Source organism: Globicephala melas, chromosome 3, assembly GCF_963455315.2.
Source record: "Globicephala melas chromosome 3, mGloMel1.2, whole genome shotgun sequence".
NCBI lineage: Eukaryota > Metazoa > Chordata > Mammalia > Artiodactyla > Delphinidae > Globicephala > Globicephala melas.
The window spans coordinates 42,803,781-42,827,308 of record NC_083316.1 but is presented as its reverse complement, the minus strand read 5'-3'; the positions used below and the strand labels follow the sequence as shown (position 1 = coordinate 42,827,308).

General features: G+C 36.4%; 1 protein-coding gene and 1 pseudogene across 3 annotated transcripts in view; one reads left to right on the top strand and one right to left on the bottom strand.

Moving 5' to 3' along the window:
- The window catches only part of DDX4 (DEAD-box helicase 4), a 66,648-nt gene that overhangs the window by 1,324 nt on the left and 41,796 nt on the right, over positions 1-23,528 (bottom strand). For all 3 annotated transcript variants that reach the window (XM_070045080.1, XM_060295420.1, XM_060295419.1), the window contains 11 exons: positions 22,708-22,755; positions 21,018-21,065; positions 20,866-20,913; positions 20,498-20,640; positions 19,708-19,860; positions 18,419-18,573; positions 15,134-15,263; positions 13,585-13,751; positions 6,601-6,746; positions 1,430-1,529; positions 3-273 (listed from right to left, as the gene is read on the bottom strand). In XM_070045080.1, the coding sequence (XP_069901181.1) occupies positions 3-273; positions 1,430-1,529; positions 6,601-6,746; positions 13,585-13,751; positions 15,134-15,263; positions 18,419-18,573; positions 19,708-19,860; positions 20,498-20,640; positions 20,866-20,913; positions 21,018-21,065; positions 22,708-22,755 (1,409 nt within the window). The remainder of the gene's footprint in view (positions 1-2; positions 274-1,429; positions 1,530-6,600; positions 6,747-13,584; positions 13,752-15,133; positions 15,264-18,418; positions 18,574-19,707; positions 19,861-20,497; positions 20,641-20,865; positions 20,914-21,017; positions 21,066-22,707; positions 22,756-23,528) is intronic.
- Positions 10,683-11,860, top strand: LOC115845474 (inorganic pyrophosphatase pseudogene; annotated as a pseudogene).

Genomic DNA, 23,528 nt, shown 5'->3' with positions numbered 1-23,528 from the left:
ACATCTGACAGTACTTTCACTAGAGGCTGTGCTAAATGGCCATCAGATTCAGGATCAAAAAAGGAAATAGCTCTGCCAGTATTTCCACAACGACCAGTACGCCCAATTCGATGAACATATTCATCAATGGTAGAAGGGAGATCAAAATTGATAACATGCTGAACATTTTCAATATCCAGCCCTCGGGCAGCTACTGAAGTAGCAACAAGAGCTAGGCACTTTCCACAGCGGAAATCTCCAAGGGCTTGTTCTCTCTCTCTCTGTTCTCGATCACTTGAAAGAAGATAAAAGTGTGTATTAGGACAGCACTTAAGAAAATTATTTAAAAGAAACATTGAAGTTCGACACAAATTTCTTTTTAATAACAGTAAAAAACAGCAACATTTAACATTAATGTCTACTTCTTACATACCAAGTATTATACTAATTCCTTTCAAGTCATAATTTAGTTTGATTCTCATAATAATACTTTGAGGTTAGGACAATTAACCCCATTTGCAGATGAGGTAAGGTGACAGCTAATACACAGAGCCAAAATACAAACTCAAATATGACAAACATCAAATCTTACCTATTAATAATCTCTTTCTAGTCTTGACAAAAAATATACTACTTGATCAGGATGCCACCTCAAAAATTGCTGCTTTTTGAGTGTGGGTGGGGGCCGGGGGCCCGAGAGGTTCCGCCGCCGCAGCGCTGGGAGCCGCAGTGGTTCCGAGCGGGGCTCAACATGGCGGAGAGAGAGGTGGAGTCCAGCCCCCGAAAGAGGACCAAGGTGGAGGTGGTGCTCTTACCTGAGAAGAAGTGGGGTCGTTGGCATGCCCTGATGTATGAGAAAGATTTTGGCAACTATGAATGTCATTTTCTAGTCTAGCCCCTTTACCAACATTTAAGAACGTGGAAGAGTGTGACAAGTTTTGTCATATCAAGGATGTACCCAAACAACCTGCAGAGGCGAAGCCAATTCCACATAGTTGAGTGCCTTTTAACGTTTGTCTTGAAACTTTTCTTATTTAATTCTTAGTGGTTTTTTTTTCAGATGGAGAATAATACAGTACTGTTGATTGAGCAGTTAAAAAAAAATTGCTGCTTTTTAAAGAGCATAATCTCTGAATTCTATATATTCACTGATTAATCAGAAAGATTAGATTCAGCTGAAGAAACACCTAGCTCTAACTATCAAAGAGCCTTTTAAATAGATGTCTTGAGAAGTTACCAATTCTCATAATAAGAAGTCTAAGACACACCTTTAACTCGCCCATCCCCGCCACTTGGTTCTTATAAAAACTTAAAATGAAGATGAAGAATAACAGTTTAGATCTTGAGATCTTAATTCTAGGATTTTATACGAGTTAAATATACTGACATTTCTTAACAAATGACAAACAGAAGTTACCTCCTTACTAGGAAATCATATCAATCTACTCACCCATGAATACTTGTTGTTGATATTTTTTCTTGACAAAGAAAAGTGGCAATAAAATCTGCTTTTTTCTTCGTTTCAACAAAGACCATAGTTCTTTCATCTCCTACAAGACAATGAAACAATGATTAACATTCAAACTACAAAATTAGGAAAAGAAAAGAAAAGGGTAGGGTGAGTAGGAAACTGTCTCATCCACCACTGTATTCCTAGCACCTAGACTGAGGCCTAATAGGTAATAGTAACTCAAATATTTCCTGAATGGATGAATGTCAAAGATGGAGAGACAAGGACTTTTTCCTACTTTAGGACTAAAAAAAAAAAAAAATCAGCTTGCCCTTTGACTTCCTAAGCCAACCAAGAAGTAGAGACTTAGGGAAAGATAAATGATATCTACCTGCCAACTCTTAACAGTTCCACAATTTTGTCTCAGGCCCTTCGTTTCCCTCTCTATAAATAAAGGCTTTTGTTCTTTACTTCCCAAGATCATAGAATCTTTTATTCTACCTTGACTACCAGAGGTATTCATAATAATGGCATCCAACCCAGGGCTGACAAACTCTACAATATTCCATGTTCCAACATTATCTCTTAATTCAAACCCCTTAATCCCCAAAGTATCTTATATATACAGAAAATTATCCCAGGGCCTTAACGCATTAAAGAATATTTACTTGTTATTTTATAAGTACTTAATTGGCTGAAATTCAAGCATGAGCCAGAGACATTTCCACACAAGGAACTTTTCTATAAAATGTTAGAGAGGAAAGATATTTATAGCCTTAAAGTAAGAAGGTATTACATTTCATAATCCCACTCCCCCATCTTCCTATGAGCTGGCTTCACTTATTCAACAAATATTTAGTGCCTAGTAGATGCCAGTAACTATTCTAGGTGTTGAAAACACAGCAATAAAACAAAGCCCCTGCACTCACTGTGGGGAGGCAAATAACAAATATTATGCATTAAGTCTAAAAAGGAAAAAAAATCAGCAGAATAAAGGGCCCAAGTGGACGGATGTACCCTCTCTAATTAGATGACATCTGAGTAGAGATATTACTAAAATAAGTGAACCATTCAGATACCCGAGGAAACAGTATTACAAGCCAGAGGGTAAGAACAAATATAAAGGATCGATCTAAGGTATGGGTGTTCTTGGTGTGCTCAAAGAAAAAAAAAACAAACAGAAAAGAGGTCCCCATGTGGTTTTTTATGTTCTAGGCAGAGGGAACATCAAGAACAAAGGCAATGAGGCAGAACCATGTCTGCTATGTGTGGGGAATAGTAACGAGCAAAGGGTGCCTGGAATAGGGTGAGCAAGGGAGAGCAGTAGGATTTGAAGACAGAGGGGTAATGGAGGCCATATCATGAAGGGCCTTGAAAACCATTGAAAGATCTTTACTTTGAGAAGGGAAGCCACTGGGTTTGGAGAAGAGAAGTGGAAAGATCTGATCTTTGTTTTAACTGAGCAGCTGATGGGTTCTGATATACTTTTTATTTTTATTTTATTATTTTTTTTTTTTTGCGGTACGCGGGCCTCTCACTGTTGTGGCCTCTTCCGTTGCGAAGCACAGGCTCCGGACGCGCAGGCTCAGCGGTCATGACTCACGGGCCCAGCCGCTCTGCGGCATGTGGGATCTTCCCAGACCGGGGCATGAACCCGCGTCCCCTGCATCGGCAGGCAGACTCTCAACCACTGCTCCACCAGGGAAGCCCGGTTCTGATATACTTTGATGCTAGATAGAAACAAGAGGATTTTGCTAACAGATCAGATGTGCACACTGGAGAAAGAACTCAAGGATGCCTCAGATTTTGTGTCTGAGCAACTGGAAGAATGGAACAAACACTAAGTGAGATAGGAGGACTGTAAGAAAGGAAGGTTTAGGGGTGATATTTAATTATCAGTAAATCACAGGTATCTATTAGACAACCAGGTAGGAAATCAATAGAGCAACTGATTCTTACAGTAATAAATGAGTTATATCCTTGAGACATAGTCATTTTATTTATCAGAGAGTAATGATTTTATGTTTTATCAAAAATTACCTTTCAATCCAACAAGATGCCCAATGCCAAAACTGATAAATTTGATAGTCAGTTACCTAATACTACTGTGCAGCTTAAAGCCTCGATTTCATCTTTTCTTGGTTCCCAGTGTGAATCCCAAATGGTAATAAAAATTTAACTCCCCTGACACTTCTCTAGTTTTTTTCCTCTACTGATTTGGTATTTTTTCTCCTTCAGACAATAAGCTATACCCCTTTGGTGGCAGCAATAATGCAAATTTAGTTTTATAAGCAGACCACCTGGTGATCTTTGTAAATGGATTAATGAATTATAGTTACATATTTTGTTGCGTGAAAAATAATAGACAATTCATCTTGTTAGCCTTTTTTGACTATTAGTCCATTGTGAACTAAAATCAATTAAGAATCTAAAAAGAATTCTAGCTTTGGTAGTTAGATTGCCATTTTTTGTATTTCTGTGTTTACTCTTTACCTGTGGCTGAAGTGGTAGAAATGAAGCTATAAGCTCTTTATGTACCTATAATTCAGAAAGGGCTTTACCCACCACTATGTATAAGCATTATGTTAATACTCTATGGAGAGTATTAACAAATTATAAAGTCTCTTAAAGGAGCTCAATTCTGATTGGTTTACAGAGATAAATTAGAGAATTTATAGAGATAAATACTCCTAAAATTCCTGGAAAATAAAGAAATTGACTCATAATACTTTAACTATATTAAACTTAAAAAAAAATTCTTCCTATAGGAGCTAAAGCAGAAATATTTTAAGATTCCAAGTTCCCATAATTAAGTGAAATCTTTGGTAAACAAGACTAACTTACTTGGTTTTAAAAATACAAATGTATTTTCTCGAATTTATCAGTGTTAAGTAGAAAACAAACATGTATCTTATTTTACTTGGGTTTTTCTTAATGTATAGAGATTTGCCAGTCAAAATAACTAACATTCTCCATAATGTTTTGTTTAAGTGTATGAAAATGTAAATCTGTGTTCAACTAAACTGACTATTCAACACTATCTACCGTTTTGTATACTGTCATCTGAAAGATAATTTCCAAGATCTTTGGCTTTAGATAACTTAAAATAGTAGACTATATTGAGTTAATTAACTCAATAATCACTGAATATAGGATAGAATTCTCAAACATTAATTACTAAACATAAGTTTATATCCTTTTGCTTGTTATTTTTCATATACTATAGAGAGGCAATATCTTTGAGTCATATTAATGAACCTACTCGGGCTTCCCTTGGTGGCACAGTGGTTGAGTCTGCCTGCCGATGCAGGGGACGCAGGTTCGTGCCCCGGTCCGGGAAGATCCCACATGCCACGGAGCGGCTAGGCCCGTGAGCCGTGGCCGCTGAGCCTGCGCGTCCAGAGCCTGTGCTCCGCAACGGGAGAGGCTGCAACAGTGAGAGGCCCGCATACCGCAAAAAAAAAAAAAAAAAAAAAAAAAGAACCTACTCAATTTTGCTACTTTAAGTGTAAAAGAATATGTGTGGTGTAGAAAGATATATGTGTGGTATAGAAAGTTCATGAGCTCTGGTAGTCAGCTACAATGTTTGTGTATGACATCTCTCAACTGTCCATCCCTGCCTCTAGTTTACTCTCTGAAATAGAAGTTACTACAGTTAAAATAATTAACATAAGTGGTTGAGACTACCCTTGGAGTAACAGTGACCAAGAAATATAAACCATTTGTGTGTGTGTTTTTCAAGAAAAGAGCAAAGATGATCACTGATGAGCACACCCTTCAGGGTTGTCTGTGTCTTTTACTGTCTTTTATTTTTTTATACCTCTATTGCAACTGAGAGCAATGCAAATGATTCTTATCAATAAAAATACAAATGAAAATTTTCCCTCAAATGTAATTGATTATTGCTTTGTGGATACTGACCACTTTTGCATCTATTTGTAAATCCATCTTAGCTTTCCTGATATCCTATACATAAATGTGTTCTCTGGGGACTTCCCTGGTGGTCCAGTGGTAAAGAATCCGCCTTCCAATGCAGGGGACACAGGTTCGATCCCTGGTCGGGGAACTAAGAGCCCATATGCCGTGGGGCAACTAAGCCTGCACACCACAACTACCGAGCCCATGCGCCTCAATGAGAGAGCCCACATGCCGCAAACTACAGCGCCCATGTGCTCTGGAGCTCGCACGCCACAACTAGAGAAGAAAAGACCCGCACGCTAAAGAGAAGCTCACGTGCCACAATGAAAGATCCTGCATGCCTCAACTAAGACCCAACATAGCCAAAAAACTAAAAATAAATAAACATAAATGTGTTTTTTCAATTCTCCTTAGAATTGGCTGTAACATCTTACTAGCTTCCTTTGTAATTAATGAGCTCAACAAAATCTTTGACACCTGTTCATTTAAAATTATGAAAAAGGCAGATGGTACACTACTATGAAATAATGAAACCTACACATTTTAAAGGCAGAAGAGGAAAGCTAGCAGATTTAAGTTAACAATTAGAAAAAGAGATAAATTATATGAACAAAAATATGTAAAATACTAGGATATATGGCATGACATTTCCATGCAAAGTAAAAAAAAAAAAGGCCATATTAGAAAATTTTATTTCAAGGCACAAACTAAAGCTATCTCAATCAAAGAAATACAACTTTCTATTGAAAAAAAATTTTTTTGAGGGTAAAGAGATAGATTTCTCATCAACATTGTGAAGGAACAGAACTAGAGCTTTAAAGTCCCTTCTATCTCCAAAATTCTTTGAACTATGAATACAGGAAGCCTTAGAGAGCAGAAACTGGGAAGCAGAAATACAACAAAGATTTCACTTTTAGTGGAGTAAACAGAGCTTGATGTAGATATGTTACTCTTCCTTTCTATTTTCTAAAACAAGAAAATATGTATTTCTGCTGGAATAGTTTTTTGTCAAACACTGTTCAAACAAAGTCTCAAATTCTTCCTATTTTTAACATTTATGGAGGAGAAAGGATTATACTGCTACATCATTTATCCAAAATATCGAATCATAAGAAAAAGAGCTTTAGAGAAAGAGGAAACAGTGAAAACTTATTTATTTAACTTATGCCAAATAATGTTTAAAGTCATTTCCAGAAGTCATTATTGTAAAAATCAAAATCATAACAAAAGATAATTATATCAATGTAAGGTACCTATGTTTCGTAGAATTTCGACAAGTTTTTCTCTTTTTGAGTACTGGCCAACTTGGAGAATGGTCTGCTGAACATCTCTACATGCTCCACCCACTTGTCCAACAGCAACAAACAAATAATTCGACTTTAAAAACTCCCCAGCCAACCTTGAAAGACAAGAGACAAGAAAGAAAGACAAGAGAGTATTCCTTAACTTATCCTCTTCCATTAATACTCATAATATTTACTGAATTCCTGCAAGTGTTACCTCAATATTAATAAGCCAGATTATAACAGCTATAATAAGAGAAGGTGGATACTTACATCATCCAAGTACTTAGATGTACATCCAAGTACATTCAAATATCAGTACTTTGTACATTCAAATACCAGTACCAAGTACATTCAAATATCAGTACATCCAATGTACATCCAAGTACATTCAAATATCAGTATTAAATGTTAAGATTTTGCAAAATACTTAACAACTACTAGTGAAAAAGTCTGTGTCAAATTACGGATAAGTAATTTCAAGTGGATGTGCTCACCATACAAAACTATATAAAACGTGTATATAACAATAAAAAAAAGTATGCTAAGTATCAGACTACAAGCAGGAATTTTTTTATTAAAAATTAAAATGTAACCCTACAACAGAAATTCTGTTTTTCATTCATTGCTTTCATGTATGTTATTTCTAGGAGTTGTTTCCTGAAAATATTAGTTGTCAAATTAGTATACTTCAAATGAAGTATTAGAAGCAAACCAGATCTTAAGTCAGTGCTTTTTGTAACATGACAAACATAGAAAATGATAATATTTGTACAGCATAATTGGGCAAAAAAATGTGATGATGTGAAGAGACTAGGGGCCAGGGCCACACCAAGTTGTGGAGGCTCACCCCAAAGGTTGGGGGTATCAGCATCTTCACACACACACACCTCACTGACAGCACACAATTAAGAAGCCCTGCTCTAGATCACCCAGGAACATGGAGTAGGGAGAAGGGGAATTGCCAATTACAGAGCAAGTTTGGAAGGAAAAAAAGGGAAGGTCATGTAGCAGTCATGTATATACTCTCCTATGTAGCAGTGCCAAAAGCAGTCCCTTTCTAGCCACCTCCTAGCATATCAAGAAAATAGTTCAAACTCAGTAAATCCATAATCTTAATAAATCACTGCTGCTTCTCTCTCTTCATCTGCTCTCTTACCATAAAAGAAAAACACTGTTGATATACTACCTCTAGAGACAAGAACCCTCTCAAACCTTGAGATCATCTGCAAGTCTTAATTGTCAATCATCCTTTACACTCATGAAAACATTCTGAGTGCCTCGTGTCAGGCATACATGGTACAAGGCACTCATAAATATAATTATATTAAAAAATAATTACTATAATCTAAAATATTTATATAGGTTAATATTTACATATTTTAATTATTTAATGATTTACTATAATAATCCAGTGTTACAATAGTTAATATCTATTGAACCTAACTATATTCCAAGAAACATGAAAAGTGTTTTAAATAGTTTCTTTCACAAGATACAGGATTCTTTCACAAGACTGGCAGGAAATGGATGAAATGATGTCTGTTAAAGAGTCTTCAAGTCTGAAGCTTCATCTAAGGAAGCAGCAAGCAAGAATGTGAAAAAATGATGACTAGGGAAAGGCACTCAATGCATAAGAAGACACAAGGATAAATAATGAGGAGGAACAGAATTTGGCTTGTGTGGCTGATAGGAAATAGTCTAAATAAGCCAGAAATACATCGGTCCAGGTAAAAAAGTGGCAAATGAGGCAGAAACTGTCTTGTGTAAAAGAATTTGAAAGTTGGTTAGTCTGTGGAGATGGAAAGACATGGGAGGGTTTATCTTAAATAAATAGCTATAAAGATCAGACTTTGTTTTGGAATTTTTACCAGCATAAAAATGAAACTACAGGCAGGGAGACAGGTTAGAAAGAAAGCTACCACCAATGAGCAGAGGGAAACTGAAAAGGACCTAAAATAAGGTGGGAAATAAAGAAACTAACGAATTTGAAATATTTTAGAGATAACTGCCAAGTTGAACACTTTTGAAGGGCAGAATTAAAGGAGTATGAGGGAGGAATCAACATGATTCAAAGGACTCTGGCTGCCAAAGACCACAATGCCAATAAGGAAAACTGGAAAGGAAAGAGGGAGCTGAAGAATAGGTTCAATTTTGGACTTGATGAACATGAGTTACCGGTTAATTCATCTAAGAGGAAAAACAATCCTAAAGAGTTAAATCTAAAAGTCTGGAGCTGAGGAGAGAGATTAAGCATACAAGTAATAATTGGGTTGTTTGTTTTTGATATTAAGTTGTAGAAGATCTTTACATAATCCCTTATGGAACATATCATCTGCAATTATCTTCTCCCAACCAGTACATTGTCTTTTTGTGTTTCTTCATGGTTTCCTTCACAGTACAAGACAAACAACCCAATTTTTAAAACTGGGCAGAGGACCTGAATAGACAGTTTTCCAAAGAAGACATACAGATGGCCACCTGGCACATGAAAAGATGCTCAATATCACTAATCATCAGGGAAATGCAAATCAAAACCACAATGAGATACCACCTCACACCTGTCAGAATGGCTATTATCAAAAAGACAAGAAATAACAAGGGTTGGCAAGATGTGGAGAAAAGGGAACCCTTGTGTACTGCTGGTGGGAATGTAAATTGGTACAGCCACTATAGAAAACAGTATGGAAGTTTTTCAAAAAATTAAAAATAGAACGATCGTATGGAGCAATTCCACTCCTGGGTATATATCCAAAGAAAATAAAAACACTAATTTGAAAAGATATGTGCACCCCAATGTTCACAGCAGCATCATTTACAATAGCCAAGATATGAAAACCTAGGTTTCCATCAACAGATGAATGGATAAAGAAGATGTGGGGTATACGTATATGCAATGGAATATTACTAAGCCATAAAAAAGAATGAAATTTTGCCATTTGCAACAACATGGATGGACTTGGAGATTATTATGCTTAGTGAAATAAGTCAGAGAATGACAAACACTGTATGTTTTCACTTATACGTGGAATCTAAAAATAAAAGGAACAAATATAACAAAACAGGAACAGACTCACAGATACTGAGAACAAACCAGTGGTCACCAGAAGGGAGGGGGCTGAGAGAGGAGTAAAGGAGGCGAAGAGGATTAAGAGTTACAAACTACTAAGTATAAAATAAATAAGTTACAAAAATGTAATGTACAGTACAGGGAATATACTTCATATTTTAAAATAACTTTGTATGGAATATATTCTACAAAAATACTGAATTACTACACTGAGCACTTAAAAATAATATAATATTGTAAACCAACTATACGTCAATCAAAGAAATACAGGTAATAAGTTTGGGAGAGTAAACAGGTACAAGTGCAAGCCAAGGAAATGGATGCTTCAATGGTTCAGTGAATATGTAGAATGAAAAAAGTGGACTTTAGACAGAATAATAGGCAACTTGTAACATTTAAATGCAGACAGTAAAGCAACTGAGAAGTCATCAAGAACTCAAGAATATAAACAGCTCAAGGTCAGGAACTCTATCCTATTTATCATATAGCCCCAGGGCTTATAATCAAATATGGCTCATAAAAAGTCCTCAACAAATATTACTGACTGACGGTAGTATACATTAGTCATTTGGGCTGGCCAATATCTGGCCAAACACTTTCCTATTTCAGGGTAAATTAAAGAAATAGATGGGACTTCCCTGGTGGCGCAGTGGTTAAGAATCTGCCTGCCAATGCAGGGCATACAGGTTCAACCCCTGGTCCGGGAAGATCCCACATGCTGTGGAGCAACTAAGTCGGTGCGCCACAACTACAGAGCCTGTGCTCTAGAGCCTGCATGCTTCAACTACTGAGCCCGCGCACCTAGAGCCCATGCTCCACAACAAGAGAGGCCACCACAATGAGAAGCCCGCACACCACAACAAAGAGTAGCCCCACTCGCCACAACTAGAGAAAGCCCCACGTGCAGCAACGAAGACCCAACACAGCCAAAAAAAAAAAAATTAAAATTAAAAAAAAAAAATAGAGTGGCTTTGTAGCAGCAGCGGCGGCTGGTCTCCAGCATCATGAGCGGCTTCAGCAGCGAGGAGCACGCCACACCCTTCACCCTCGAGTACTGAGTCTTCCTCAAAAATGAAAAAGGACAATATATATCTCCATTTCATGATATTCCAATTTATGCAGATAAGGATGTGTTCCACATGGTGGTTGAAGTACCACGCTGGTCGAATGCAAAAATGGAGATTGCTACAAAGGATCCTTTAAACCCAATTAAACAAGATGTGAAAAAAGGAAAACTCCGTTATGTTGCAAATTTGTTCCCTTATAAAGGATATATCTGGAACTATGGTGCCATCCCTCAGACTTGGGAAGACCCAGGACACAATTGTGAACACACCAGCTGCTGTGGTGACAATGATCCAACTGATGTGTGTGAAATTGGAAGCAAGGTATGTGCAAGAGGGGAAATAATCAGGGTGAAAGTTCTGGGCATACTGGCTATGATCGATGAAGGGGAAACTGACTGGAAAGTCATTGCCATTAATGTGGATGATCCTGATGCAGCCAATTATAATGATATTAATGATGTCAAGCGGCTGAAACCTGGCTACCTGGAAGCTACTGTGGACTGGTTTAGAAGGTACAAGGTTCCTGATGGAAAACCTGAGAACCAGTTTGCTTTCAACACAGAATTTAAAGATAAGGACTTTGCAATTGATATTATTAAAAGCACTCATGACTACTGGAGAGCATTAGTGACTTAGAAAACTGATGGAAAAGGAATCAGTTGCATGAATACCACAGTGTTTGAGAGCCCCTTCCAGTGTGATACTGATGCTGCCAAAGCCATTGTGGATGCTTTACCACCACCATGTGAATCTGCCTGCACAATACCAACAGATGGGGATAAGTGGTTCCATCACCAGAAAAACTAAGGAAATTTCTCTGGAATACAAGTTGATATTGCTGCATCCTATTCGTCTGAAAGCATTAGATGCAAAAGTAGTAACTTTTCCAAGCTTTAAATTTATAGAACTAATCAATCAAATTCTGCTGTGACCAATGCAATATATCCATACTGTTATCCATCTAAAAGCATCTTTCATATCAACTAAGATAACTTTTAGTTCCTGCTTAAATATCAAGACAGTTGTAGTTTGGAAGTCATCTGTGAATAAATGTCCAAGATAAGTATGTACTGGATGTATATGTTTGCCACGTGTTAGGAAATAAATAAATAAAAATAAATTTTAAAAAATTTTATTTATTTATTGTTGGCTGTGTTGGGTCTTCATTGCTGCGTGCGGGCTTTCCCTAGTTGCGGCGAGCGGGGGCTACTCTTTGTTGCGGTGCGCAGGCTTCTCATTGCAGTTGCTTCTCTTGTTGCGGAGCACAGGCTCTAGGTGCTCGGGCTTCAGTAGTTGTGGCACGTGGGCTCAGTAGTTGTGGCTCGCGGGCTCTAGAGCACAGGCTCAGTAGTTGTGACGCACGGGCTTAGTTGTCCCGCAACATGTGGGACCTTCTCGGACCAGGGCTCGAACCCGTGTCCCCTGCATTGGCAGGTGGATTCTTAACCACTGTGCCACCAGGGAAGTCCCGGAAATAAAATTATTTTGTTGAAAAAAAAAATAGATAGGCAGCAGGAATATTACCTGCTAATTAGGTAGGTATTTACCCACCTAGTATTAATTACCTATGATGATGATGGGAATGTAGATACCCCATTTCAAATTTAAGACACCATTTAAATATAAGAAACTATTCTTTTATGTACCACTAAGAAAGAAAAAAATCCTGGCAACTGGCCAAATGCTTTATTACGATTTAGACTTTTTCCTCAGTAAAGAGCTCTTTTTAACTTTATACAAAGGCTTTTAAAATCATCTAATAAGTAATACAAATTGATAGTGTTTGACCCCACGTAACATTCTATCAGACCAGGGGATCCACTTTCAGCAAAGGTGGTATTGCAGCAGGTGCACAACCATGGGGTCCATATCATATCACAACACCCAGAAGTTGCCAGCCTGACAAACTGGAACTGTCCACTGAAAGAACAGCTAAAGGGACAGCTTGGAAGTGATTCTTTATGAGGATGGAATATCTTTCAGTAGGAATCAAAGATCTTCATGTGGTACATGGGTCTGTGAACCGAGAGATACAAGCAAGGGTGGTCCACATACCATCCATCACTTCCAGTGACCCACATGGGAAATCTGTGCTTCCTACCCCCACTACAAGTATAGGTTCTGCAGTTTTGGAGGTCTTGGTTTCCAAAGAGAGAATGGTTCCACCAGAGAAAACAGGAAGAGTCTTACTGAACTGTAAGCTAGAGCTGCTGCATGGGCATTTCAGGTTCCCTGTGGCCAAGGGATCAGCAGGCAGGAGGTAGAGTCACCACTCTAGCAGGAATGTGTCATCCTAATCTCAGAACTCACAGACCACAGAGTACGTGGTATGATACTCAAATATCTGCGGAAATTGGTATATAAATTTTCCAACACAAGCACAATTCCCCCAAGCTCTATTATTTGGTTTGAGGAGAAGGCACAACAATAAAAATAATTTCATTTAGTAAGCACTTATTAAATCCTAGCTAGGTGTTGCACTCATGTGCTCGCTCGCTCGCTCTCCCTCTCCCTCCCTCTCTCCCTCCCTCCCTCCCTCCCTCCCTCCCTCTCTCTCTTTCTCTCTCTCTCTCACACACACACACACACACACACAGACTTTAATAAAATGTGATGCTAATGTAAAGCCAGGAATTAAGGTAAGAAACAACGAAAAATAGGGTAAACTTCCTGGAAATACTTCTAAACTACCTACGTTACAATCTTAAATTTAGGATTAAATGAAGTAAATCTCTCAAAAATAAGATATTCACAGTATTTCTCCTGCTATAAAAGCATCAAGTACATAGGAACTACTTTTAAGAAGAAAAAATTTACCTTTGAATTTCTTCTGGAAAAGTTGCGCTAAACATAAGGGTCTGACGCTGTTCCTTTGATGGCATTCCTGGGCAGGAAATTAACTTCTTCATTTCTGGTCCAAAACCCATATCCAGCATGCGATCAGCTTCATCCAAAACTATATATTTGACTTGTCTGAGACCAATCTTTAAGGATATTTTCAAGGGTGAGGGCAGAGAATGCATACTAGTTAATGTATTAAACTAAAATATTCTCTACAACTCCAACTATTAATATATTCTTAAGGATGAAGATTAGAAATAAATGCATACAACAAAGAGAACTGTTATGTTTAGGTAATACTACCAGTGTTTATTTCAGTTCTCAATTTTGCCTTATGTTATAAAACATTTTATAAGAAAGAAACCAAAACATCTAGATCAGTACTACACAATACACCTTTCTGTAATTACTTAAAAATTCTGTATCTTCACTGTTAGCCAGTAGCCACATGCAGCTATAAGTACTTGAAATGTAGCTAATGTGCCTGAAGAAATGAATTTTTAATTTTATATCACTTTGACATTTAAATAGCCACATGTAGCTAGTGACTACTGTATTGGACAGCACAGATCTAGACTATATTATCTGATAAAGTCAGACTCTTTAATGTAAAAAATAAAATTGCTTAACAGCATGACATATTCAAATGTCTTGTAACTGCTAAACTTATTTCTAACTCCTTTAAACCCTTAATAAATCCCCCATTCTCTAATCACTCAGGAACAACTGGGAAACTTTTCTAACCTATCATGGATACTTAGTGCTAAAAACAGACACACATTTGCAAAAAGAAAACAAGTTATTTTGGTACCCCAGGGAAGATGTTTAATCAAGGTGGATTTCTCTGGATACTCTTAATAAGTATCCTAAGAAAAGTCCCTTTATGCAGAAACAGCATGTTTTGAACAATCCCTTTAGAGAAGGGCCTTAAAAAAGCAAATCAGAGTCATGAAAGTGAACTGAAAATATTGATACAGAGATGTAATACTGTGGTATGTGAATACCAAAAAGAAATACATAGCCCTAAAATCTCTTTCTGAAGACAGAAAATTAATAGTCCTGGATAATAATCACTCCCACACCTAAAACAGAAGACAAAATTACTGATGCCACAAAGGCTTTCTTTCAGGAAAAAAAATTTATTTCATCAAGACATATATGAAACTAGATAAAACCACTTATTACATTTCTCTCCCGGTGTAGTGGGGTATAGGATATAGATTCTGGAATCAGATCCAGATTCTAACCCTAGCTCTATCACTTACTAGAGCTAACTGAGAGGTTTAAAATAAATTACATAATCTCACTAAGCTTGTTTTCCCAAGTATAAAATGGAAAATACTATTTACCTCCTATTTTCATTATTTTAAGATTTATATGAGAATGCATTCAAAGCATCTGATGGGGGCCTAATATATAAATGGTGCTGTAATAAATATATGTATCTTTATACCAATCTCTCTCTTCCCCAAACAAAAAAAATTATTAATCAATACCACAACTTTGTTATCCCTCTAGAGCCTACCTTTTCTTTACGTATGATATCCATCAGTCTCCCAGGAGTAGCACATAATATATTACAGCCTTGTACTATTTGTCGAATGGAATGCCCCAACTGGGTTCCCCCATATATAGCAACAGCTCTTACACAAGTCCTATTAACAATAAAAGTAAATGCCACTTTCTAGTTACTTGAAAATTAGCCATTTGTTTCTAACAAGATGTAAAATGAAATCCATAAAGGAAAAGCTAATACATTCAACATAATTTTAAAAAAATTAAATTCTTCCCAGAAAGAAGCTGAAAAGCTGTGAGAAAAAAATATTTGCAACCTGTCTGATAAAGGGCTCTTCAAAAACAATGATAAACATGACCAACACTCACGCAATAAGCCAAAAACATGAACAAATGGTTCACAGAAAATACGAAGGTTTTTAAACACGTTAAGTTCAACATTATTTTTAAAAGCAAAATAAATGAAGACTAACAACATTTTCCCTCAAGTGTGATAATACCATGTTATCCAGGGCATAGGGAAACTGGCATTCAGGAGGATAAACTGATACAACATCTTTCACAATTTTAATCTCTATTAAAATTTTAAAACATATCTTTTTCCCAATAAATTCACATCTAGGAATTTTCCCTTCAGATGTGTCCCCACACATGGGTAAAGATGACTGTAAAATAATATTCACTACTAACATTATTTTTAGTATCAAAAGATTGAAACCTATCTAATTGTCTAACAATAAAAGACTTAAAATTATAGCCCACCCATACAAAGAAATACTGTGCATTCATAAAAAGGAGTACAGTTCTAGAGTAAACAATAGCTCCAACATACACAACTTTTAAAAAACAGGGTGACAACAAGCTTAGTATGCCACCATTTGTTGAGAGAATTAAAGTGCATACATGTGCACCAGCTATTTCACATAAACTGTTAATAGTGTGTAAACTCTGAAGAGGAGAATTAAAGATAAACATTGATACTTTTCAGTTTTTTGCCACAAAAATGTTCCAACAAATATCCATGTACTAATATTCATTTTGTGCATAATTATCTGAATTTATCATACATATGCTTTCGTTTTTTAAAAAAGAAAACTGTTATCTTTTACGTGATTTAAAAGCCTGAAGTTGGGACGTCCCTGGTAGCGCAGTGGTTAAGAACCTGCCTACCAATGCAGAGGACATGGGTTTGAGCCCTGGTCCAGGAAGATCCCACAGGCCACAGAGCAACTAAGCCCATGCGGCACAACTACTGAGCCTGCGCTCCAGAGCCCACGCACCACAACTACTGGAGCCTGCGCACCTGGAGCCCGTGCTCCGCAAAAAGAGAAGCCACCACGATAAGAAGCCCACACACCACAACAAAGAGTAGCCCCCGCTCGCCACAACTACAGAGAGCCCGCGCACAGCAACGAAGACCCAACACAGCCAAAAATAAAATAAATAAAAATTTTTAAAAATTTACTGGAAAAGCTTTAAAAAAAAAGTAAAATTAAGACTGAAGAGCAACATACTACATGGGGATAAGCAAGAAATAAACACTGATATAAGCAATGTACACCTACTTTTTCCAAAAGATCTCTCAAACTTGACATTAAAGGGATTTTAATAATTTTAATTTTTTCTACTCTCATTTTAAATAAACTGATTTATACAAAATAAAAGGTTAAGCTTCTATACAGAGAAAACTCTAAAAAATTGTAAAGAAAAACACTAATATCCCAATAGATAAACTGGTAGATAATACATAATTCACAAAAGAAAATGTATAAAGCGTTCAACCTCTCAATAACCAAATAAATGAAAAAAAAATGAAGATACCTGTGGTGGTTTTAAAATATGTACATAAATTCTTCAATACTCCTTCCTTTAAATATAGATCCTAACTCCGCTCCCCTATAGGTGTGTACAAGGCTGGCTTCATAGGTGTACAACCTGTGCAGTCATACAGGGTCCCAAGCTTAGAAGAGCCCTGTGCTTGGTTTAATGTTCTATATTTGCTGCTTAAAATTCATAATTTTTTAACAAAGGACCCTGCATTTTCATTTTGCACTAGTTCTAGCAAAATATATAGCCAGTCCTGAGTATGGGATAGACTTACTGACTTGCTTAGTAACTAACAGAATATGGCCAAAGTGACTGCAACTGTTTTATAAAAGTCATAGCAACCTCCTCCTTGCTCTTTCTCATTGACCACTCAATCTAAGGGAAGCCAGTTGTCATTTCCTAAGGACAATCAAGCATCCTTACACAGAGATCCAGTCAAACCTTCAGATGACTGCAATCCTAGCTGACATCTTGTCTGCAACCTCATAAGTGATCCCAAGTCAGAAACACCCAGCTAAACTGTTCTGCAATTCCTAACCCTCAGAAACTGTAAGATAATATTTATTGTTTTTTTGTTTTGTTTTGTTTGTTTGTTTTTACAGTACGCGAGCCTCTCATTGTTGTGGCCTCTCCCGATGCGGAGCACAGGCTCTGGACGCGCAGGCTCAGCGGCCATGGCTCACGGGCCCAGCCGCTCTGCGGCATGTGGGATCTTCCCAGACCAGGGCACGAACCCGTGTCCCCTGCATTGGCAGACTCTCAACCACTGCGCCACCAGGGAAGCCCGATAATATTTATTGTTTTGAGCAACTAGGTTTTAAGGTAAGCAGCAACAAATAACTAATACCAAATACTGGCAAAGTGTGTAGTGAAATTGGCATTCTCATATACTGCTGGTAGAAGGCAAGCTTTAAAATAAGTCCATATTCTTTAACATTAAATTTATAAAAATCTCTAAGAAAATACTTAAAACATAAAAGTAGAAAAAATTTATATAGCAAGCTGTTCATTACAGCAAGAATTATTTTTATTTATAGTAGCTCCAAATTAGAAACAACCTAAATCCCCCAAAATAGAGAAATAAAATACATACACATGGGCAATCTTAAAGTCATTAAAAATTAGGTCTGGTTGTTAAATAAGCAGTTATCCATTTTATTAAGTTACGTGTAAAGAACAGAAAATTATTAGGAACACCCTAAGTTCATTTTTTAAACATACATTTAAAAACTACCAGAAGACACACCAATATGTTCACTATTGTCTTATCTATTTCTATTATCATCTAATTTTTAATAAGAATGTTTCCTTTTAAAATAAAGAGATTCCATAAACAAGATTATGAAAAAGGAAACTTCAATCAATTACATGAGTGCATTCTTATTCATGCACTGTGTTCTTCCCAAAATAAGTAAGAAAATTCTCTAAAGAAAAACTTGTTTGTGAGTGGCATTCTAGATGTACTTACCCAAAAGAAAATTTTCTGGCTTCCAAATAGATCTGACTGATCAATTCTCGGGTTGGTGCGACAATAATACACTCTGGTTCCTGCAGCTCTTTAAAACGACTGGCAGTTACTCCATCACGCATCATATGAGCCAAAATTGGCAAGAGAAAAGCTGCCTAGAAGTTAAATTCCATAAATTACAAATGTATAGTGCATCATCCTTCTCCCTATGGCAACCTATTCCTCATGTCTTCATATCCTTTAGCTTCTTCTTTCATCTTTTTGGTAAATTTAAGATGAGAAAGGAAAACTATTTTTATTTCCACGAGTTTTTAACATTTAGGTCTTCATGCTCATATTATACAATATAAAATGTCTGATAGTTAATCTACCCTATGAAAATATCTTTTGTTCTTTTTTTAAAAAGCACAGCCATAGATTCTAAATAAACTTATTTTTAGAGGTTAATGCAGCATGCAGCATTCATTCTAAATGACTCCTTTTGGGGTAGAAATAAAATTATCAGAATGCATGACAAAAGTGGTCCACAAGCAGAGCAAAACTTGGGAAATCATTCATTTGGATTACTAAACATATCACCCTTATTAAAGTTACATGTGGCAAGAAACTTTGTGCTATAGTTTTCTCATTAAACAAATAAGACACTAAAATCTACCTCCAAAACCACATTTAAGTCACACAACAGCTGCTGTATTATACAACTCACTTATTTTCCCTTCAACTCTACTATGGAAGTTTTTTAAGACTAATACAGTATGAACCAAGAGTCTATCATCCTGGAAATGACAGTCTTTAATACTCATCTCATGGAACCCTATTTAATAGACAAACCCCACAGTTTAGTCCTAAGACCAACCTGGTCCCATCAGAGTTCTTTTAGAATTAGCATAACCGGAGGTCACTTCATACTAAGGAACAGGTATAATACCTACAGCTATTTCTCATTCTCTTGACTCCAAAACTGTATCAGCTGTATTACATAAATTATTTTTTACCTTTCTCTGTGGCTTATAAACTTTGGTGCTTTGACCCTCAATCATTTTGTTTTAGATACTATGTTGCACAGAAAAAGCTGACCACACTTAGAGATTAAAAATCTATGAAGTACTCTGGAAATAGTTCAAAATTCTTTCTTCAGAAGCACACAAACCTCAATAAAACCAGAAATCAGAAGCAAACACACATGAATATTTATGACAGTTCACTGAAATCTTCTACTTGGGAAGAACCAAAGTTCAAAAAGTAGCAGTTTGAATATGGGGCAGAATACATGCAGGAAAGTGACTTACAGTCTTTCCAGACCCTGTCTGAGCACAAGCCATCAAATCTCTTCCTCCTAGTATAATAGGAATACTGTATTTTTGCACAGGAGTAAGCTTAGTATAACCAGCTTTAGCAATGTTGCTATTCAGTGTCTGACAAAGATTAGCTTCTTCAAAAGTCTAAAAAAAAGCAGGTGGCAGTGATTAAATTCCATATATCATATACAGGTCATTCCATAAACATATTCTATTTGAATTAGTTTCAAGTTGTTAATTCCACTTTATATACTATGTTAACTTTACAAATATGCCCCCACTCAAAAGTAGTATCCAGAATCTGTATGTTATTACTTGATAGAATTAAGGAATATTCCGTATAGACAGTGGTTCTAGAAACTCTTTTCTGTCCCCTTAAAACCTGTGAGATACAAATAACTCTAATCAGTAAAAATGGTTCATTACCAACAAGGGACTCTGGGCTCCCCCACTCCTTAGAAAACCACTCCCCTAAGACACACTTTCTCACACACTTAGGAAGCAGAAATCTTGATCTCTAGGAAAAGTATCCTTTTTAGTGAATTTAAATAAAGTTCTCATCCTGGTTTTGGGAGGTGGGGAGGAAATATAGTACCCTCCCTTTCAACATAGCAATTAATTCTAATGTAGATGGTAGTCATGGTTCTAAATTTCCAACCTAAGACATTAGAGAATAAGATGAAATTTTTGTATTCTTTAATACCAACTTAAAGAAATGTACTAAATTTTTAAAAACCGAAGTTTGCTACACAGTCATTATAGAAACAATTATTACACTGACCAGAATTGCTGGTGGTACATCATGTCCAGATACTTCTACAAGAATAGCATCATATTTGTCAAAGTTTATGCCTGTCTGATAATGTGCAAAGATGGAGTTCTCATCCTCAGGTGGAGGAGGTGGTATGTAGGTCACTTTTGGTCCTTAGAATTTAAAAAGAAAATTTACATTACAAGGACTAGAATAAAAATAAGAGGGAAAACATACAAAAACTGACAAACTCAAATTTTAAATACTGTAGTAATTCCCAATGTTTACCATTAAAGTTTTCACTTCAAATTTTAAAAAGTTACCTCTGTTTTTAAATATTCTGTATTTGTATTAAAATGCAATATACACTCATGTGGATCACACAAAAATTAATATACCTTGAGTGTCACCACTTTCTCCTCCTTTAGCTTCTGACTTCCAAGAATCTTAAAAGGAATCAAATCGAAAAACAGATAAATGTTCTTAAAAATCGAAGGGTAAAAGAATGCTCACTATAAAAATCAAATACCTTATCTAAAGTAAAACTTACTCTTTCCAGAGCCTGTAATTACTTCTTCATTTAAACCTTTGTAACCACCTATTAAAGAAATCCACAAGATACAGTCAAGATACAAGATTATGCACATCTTTCTTTTCATTGCTTATCTTCAAAGAGAAAAAGTTCTGAAAATGCATAAAGTCCCTTCGTACAAATAATACTTGACACAATTAAGATAAATAGAACCCTGAACATTTTGTTTCCTTAGCATTCAACATGCTGATTTTATGATTACACTGTTATAACATATTAGTATTCTTTCATTTAAACTGTTATGTCTCTTTCCTAATCCCTATATTCCTCAGCAAAAGAATGTATTTTCTAAAAGGAACTAAAAATCCATCTTTGTTGGGATGTCCCCACTACAACCCATAGGTTCTATGATTTGCTAGGACTCAGAATATAGTCATAACCATGGCTGTGACTTATTACATAGAAAGGATAGGGAGCAAAATCAGCAAAGGAAAAAGGTGTACAGGGAAAAGTCCAGAGAAAACCAGGCAACCGAGCTTTCAAGAGTCTCTTCCACTGGTATCACACAGGACAAGTTGTGACAACATGTTGGAAATGCTGTCTACCAGAGAAGCCCATTAGAGGTTCAATATCCAGGGTTCTTATGAGGTGCTGATAATGCAGGAACCTTCTGCCTGGCATGTACCAAACTTCCAGACTCCCAGAAGAAAAGCAGGTATTCAGCATAAACCACACAGTTGTACAAACTGTTTAGGCACAGTGAGCCACTCACACCAGTTAAGAGTGGTGAGAACCCTAAATTCAAGTTCTCAGAAGCCAGGTCTTTCAAAGAACAGCAGTCAGGTCTGCCGTGTTGACTCCTTTCTATACACTATCTTTCTGATCTTTAGACAAGGAGTCATCTATTGTGCCACTTCCAGGTACTATCACAAAAAAAGAACAAGGACTGCATTAGATTTGAAAGGCTAACTAGATATAGCATCTTTACATGTGAGCTAATTTTCTTGTCCTGTATGTCCATAGGTCTTGAAATCCTTTTTCAAACAACATCTGAGCATTTGTAGAAGATACAGTTTAGCCATTAATAATCTTTTTCTATAGTGAAGAATCCAAGAATCCAAAGGAAGGAAGTGGGGACTAATAATGATCACTAAGAATTTTTCAGAGACATCAAACAAGCTTTATGGTTTTACTAGTCTGGAAAACATTTCAACTTTTATATGACATTTAAATATTTTTAACTCTGAAAAATTTTTTCATAGTATAAAATCATCTATACTGAACTTTCTTTATCCCCTATGCCAAGCCAAATAACTATCTCATAAGAAAAAACATTATTTTAGTAAGAATTTATACATATAGATTACATCTCAATCTTTAACATCTGCATGGTATCTCCCATTTTATGGTTATATCATTTATTAAACAGACTTATGAGTTTTTAGGTGGTTTTCAGTTTTTACTTATTATAAATGAAGCTGCAGTGAACACACTTTTACATGTACTGAGCAAATACACCTACAGTATGTAATTCCTATAACAGAATTGTTGGATTAAAGAGTAGTAGTAAACAACTCCCCAAAACTGGCTGTGCAAATGCATACTCCACAAAGTGTATAAAAGCAGCAACAGTTACCTTTAACTTCAAAAATTAAGCTTCGATTACAGTAATTTTAACCACTTACAGGTAAACCAGATAAGAACTCACCTCGTCCACTTCCACTACCACTTCTGCTTTGATAAGTGTCACCCTTACCTGTAAGGCATTGTTTTACAGAAGATTTAGAGAAATCACAGCTCCTCCTCAAGCACATAAACCATATAGCTATTTCTTTTCAAATACTGAGTAATTACTCAGGATTCTAGTCCCTTAATCCACCCATCTCTTAATTCTATACTTAAACCTTTTTCTCATTTGAACATTTTGTTTAAAGACTTCATTTTTTTTAGGGCAGTTTTAGGTTCACAGAAAAATTAAGCAGAAAGTACAGAGATGTCCCATATACCTCCTATCCCCACACCTGCATGGCCTCCCCCCATTATCAACATCCTCCACCAAAGAGGTAATTTGTTACAATTGATGAACCTACACTGACACATCATAATCACCCAAAGTCCATCATTTACATTACAGTTCACTCCTGGTATTATACATTCTTTATGTTTGGACAAATGTATAATGGCATGTCTCCACCATTACAGTATCATACAAAGTAACTTCACTGCCCTAAAAATCCTCAGTGCTCTGCCTATTCATCCCTTCCCCCAACCCCTAGCAACCACCTATTTTTTTCACCCTTCTTCTTATAGTTTTGCCTTTTCCTGAATTTCATATAGCTGGAATCATACAGTATGTAGCCTTTTCAGATTGGCTTCTTTCACTCAGGAATACATATTTAAGGTTCCTCTATGTCTTTTCATACCTTAATAGCTCATTTCTTTTTAGTACCACAGTTTATTTATCCACATTTCAACATTTTTCGTCAATAATTATGTTCCTTTTTTTCACTTTCTCCTCAAATCCCCTAA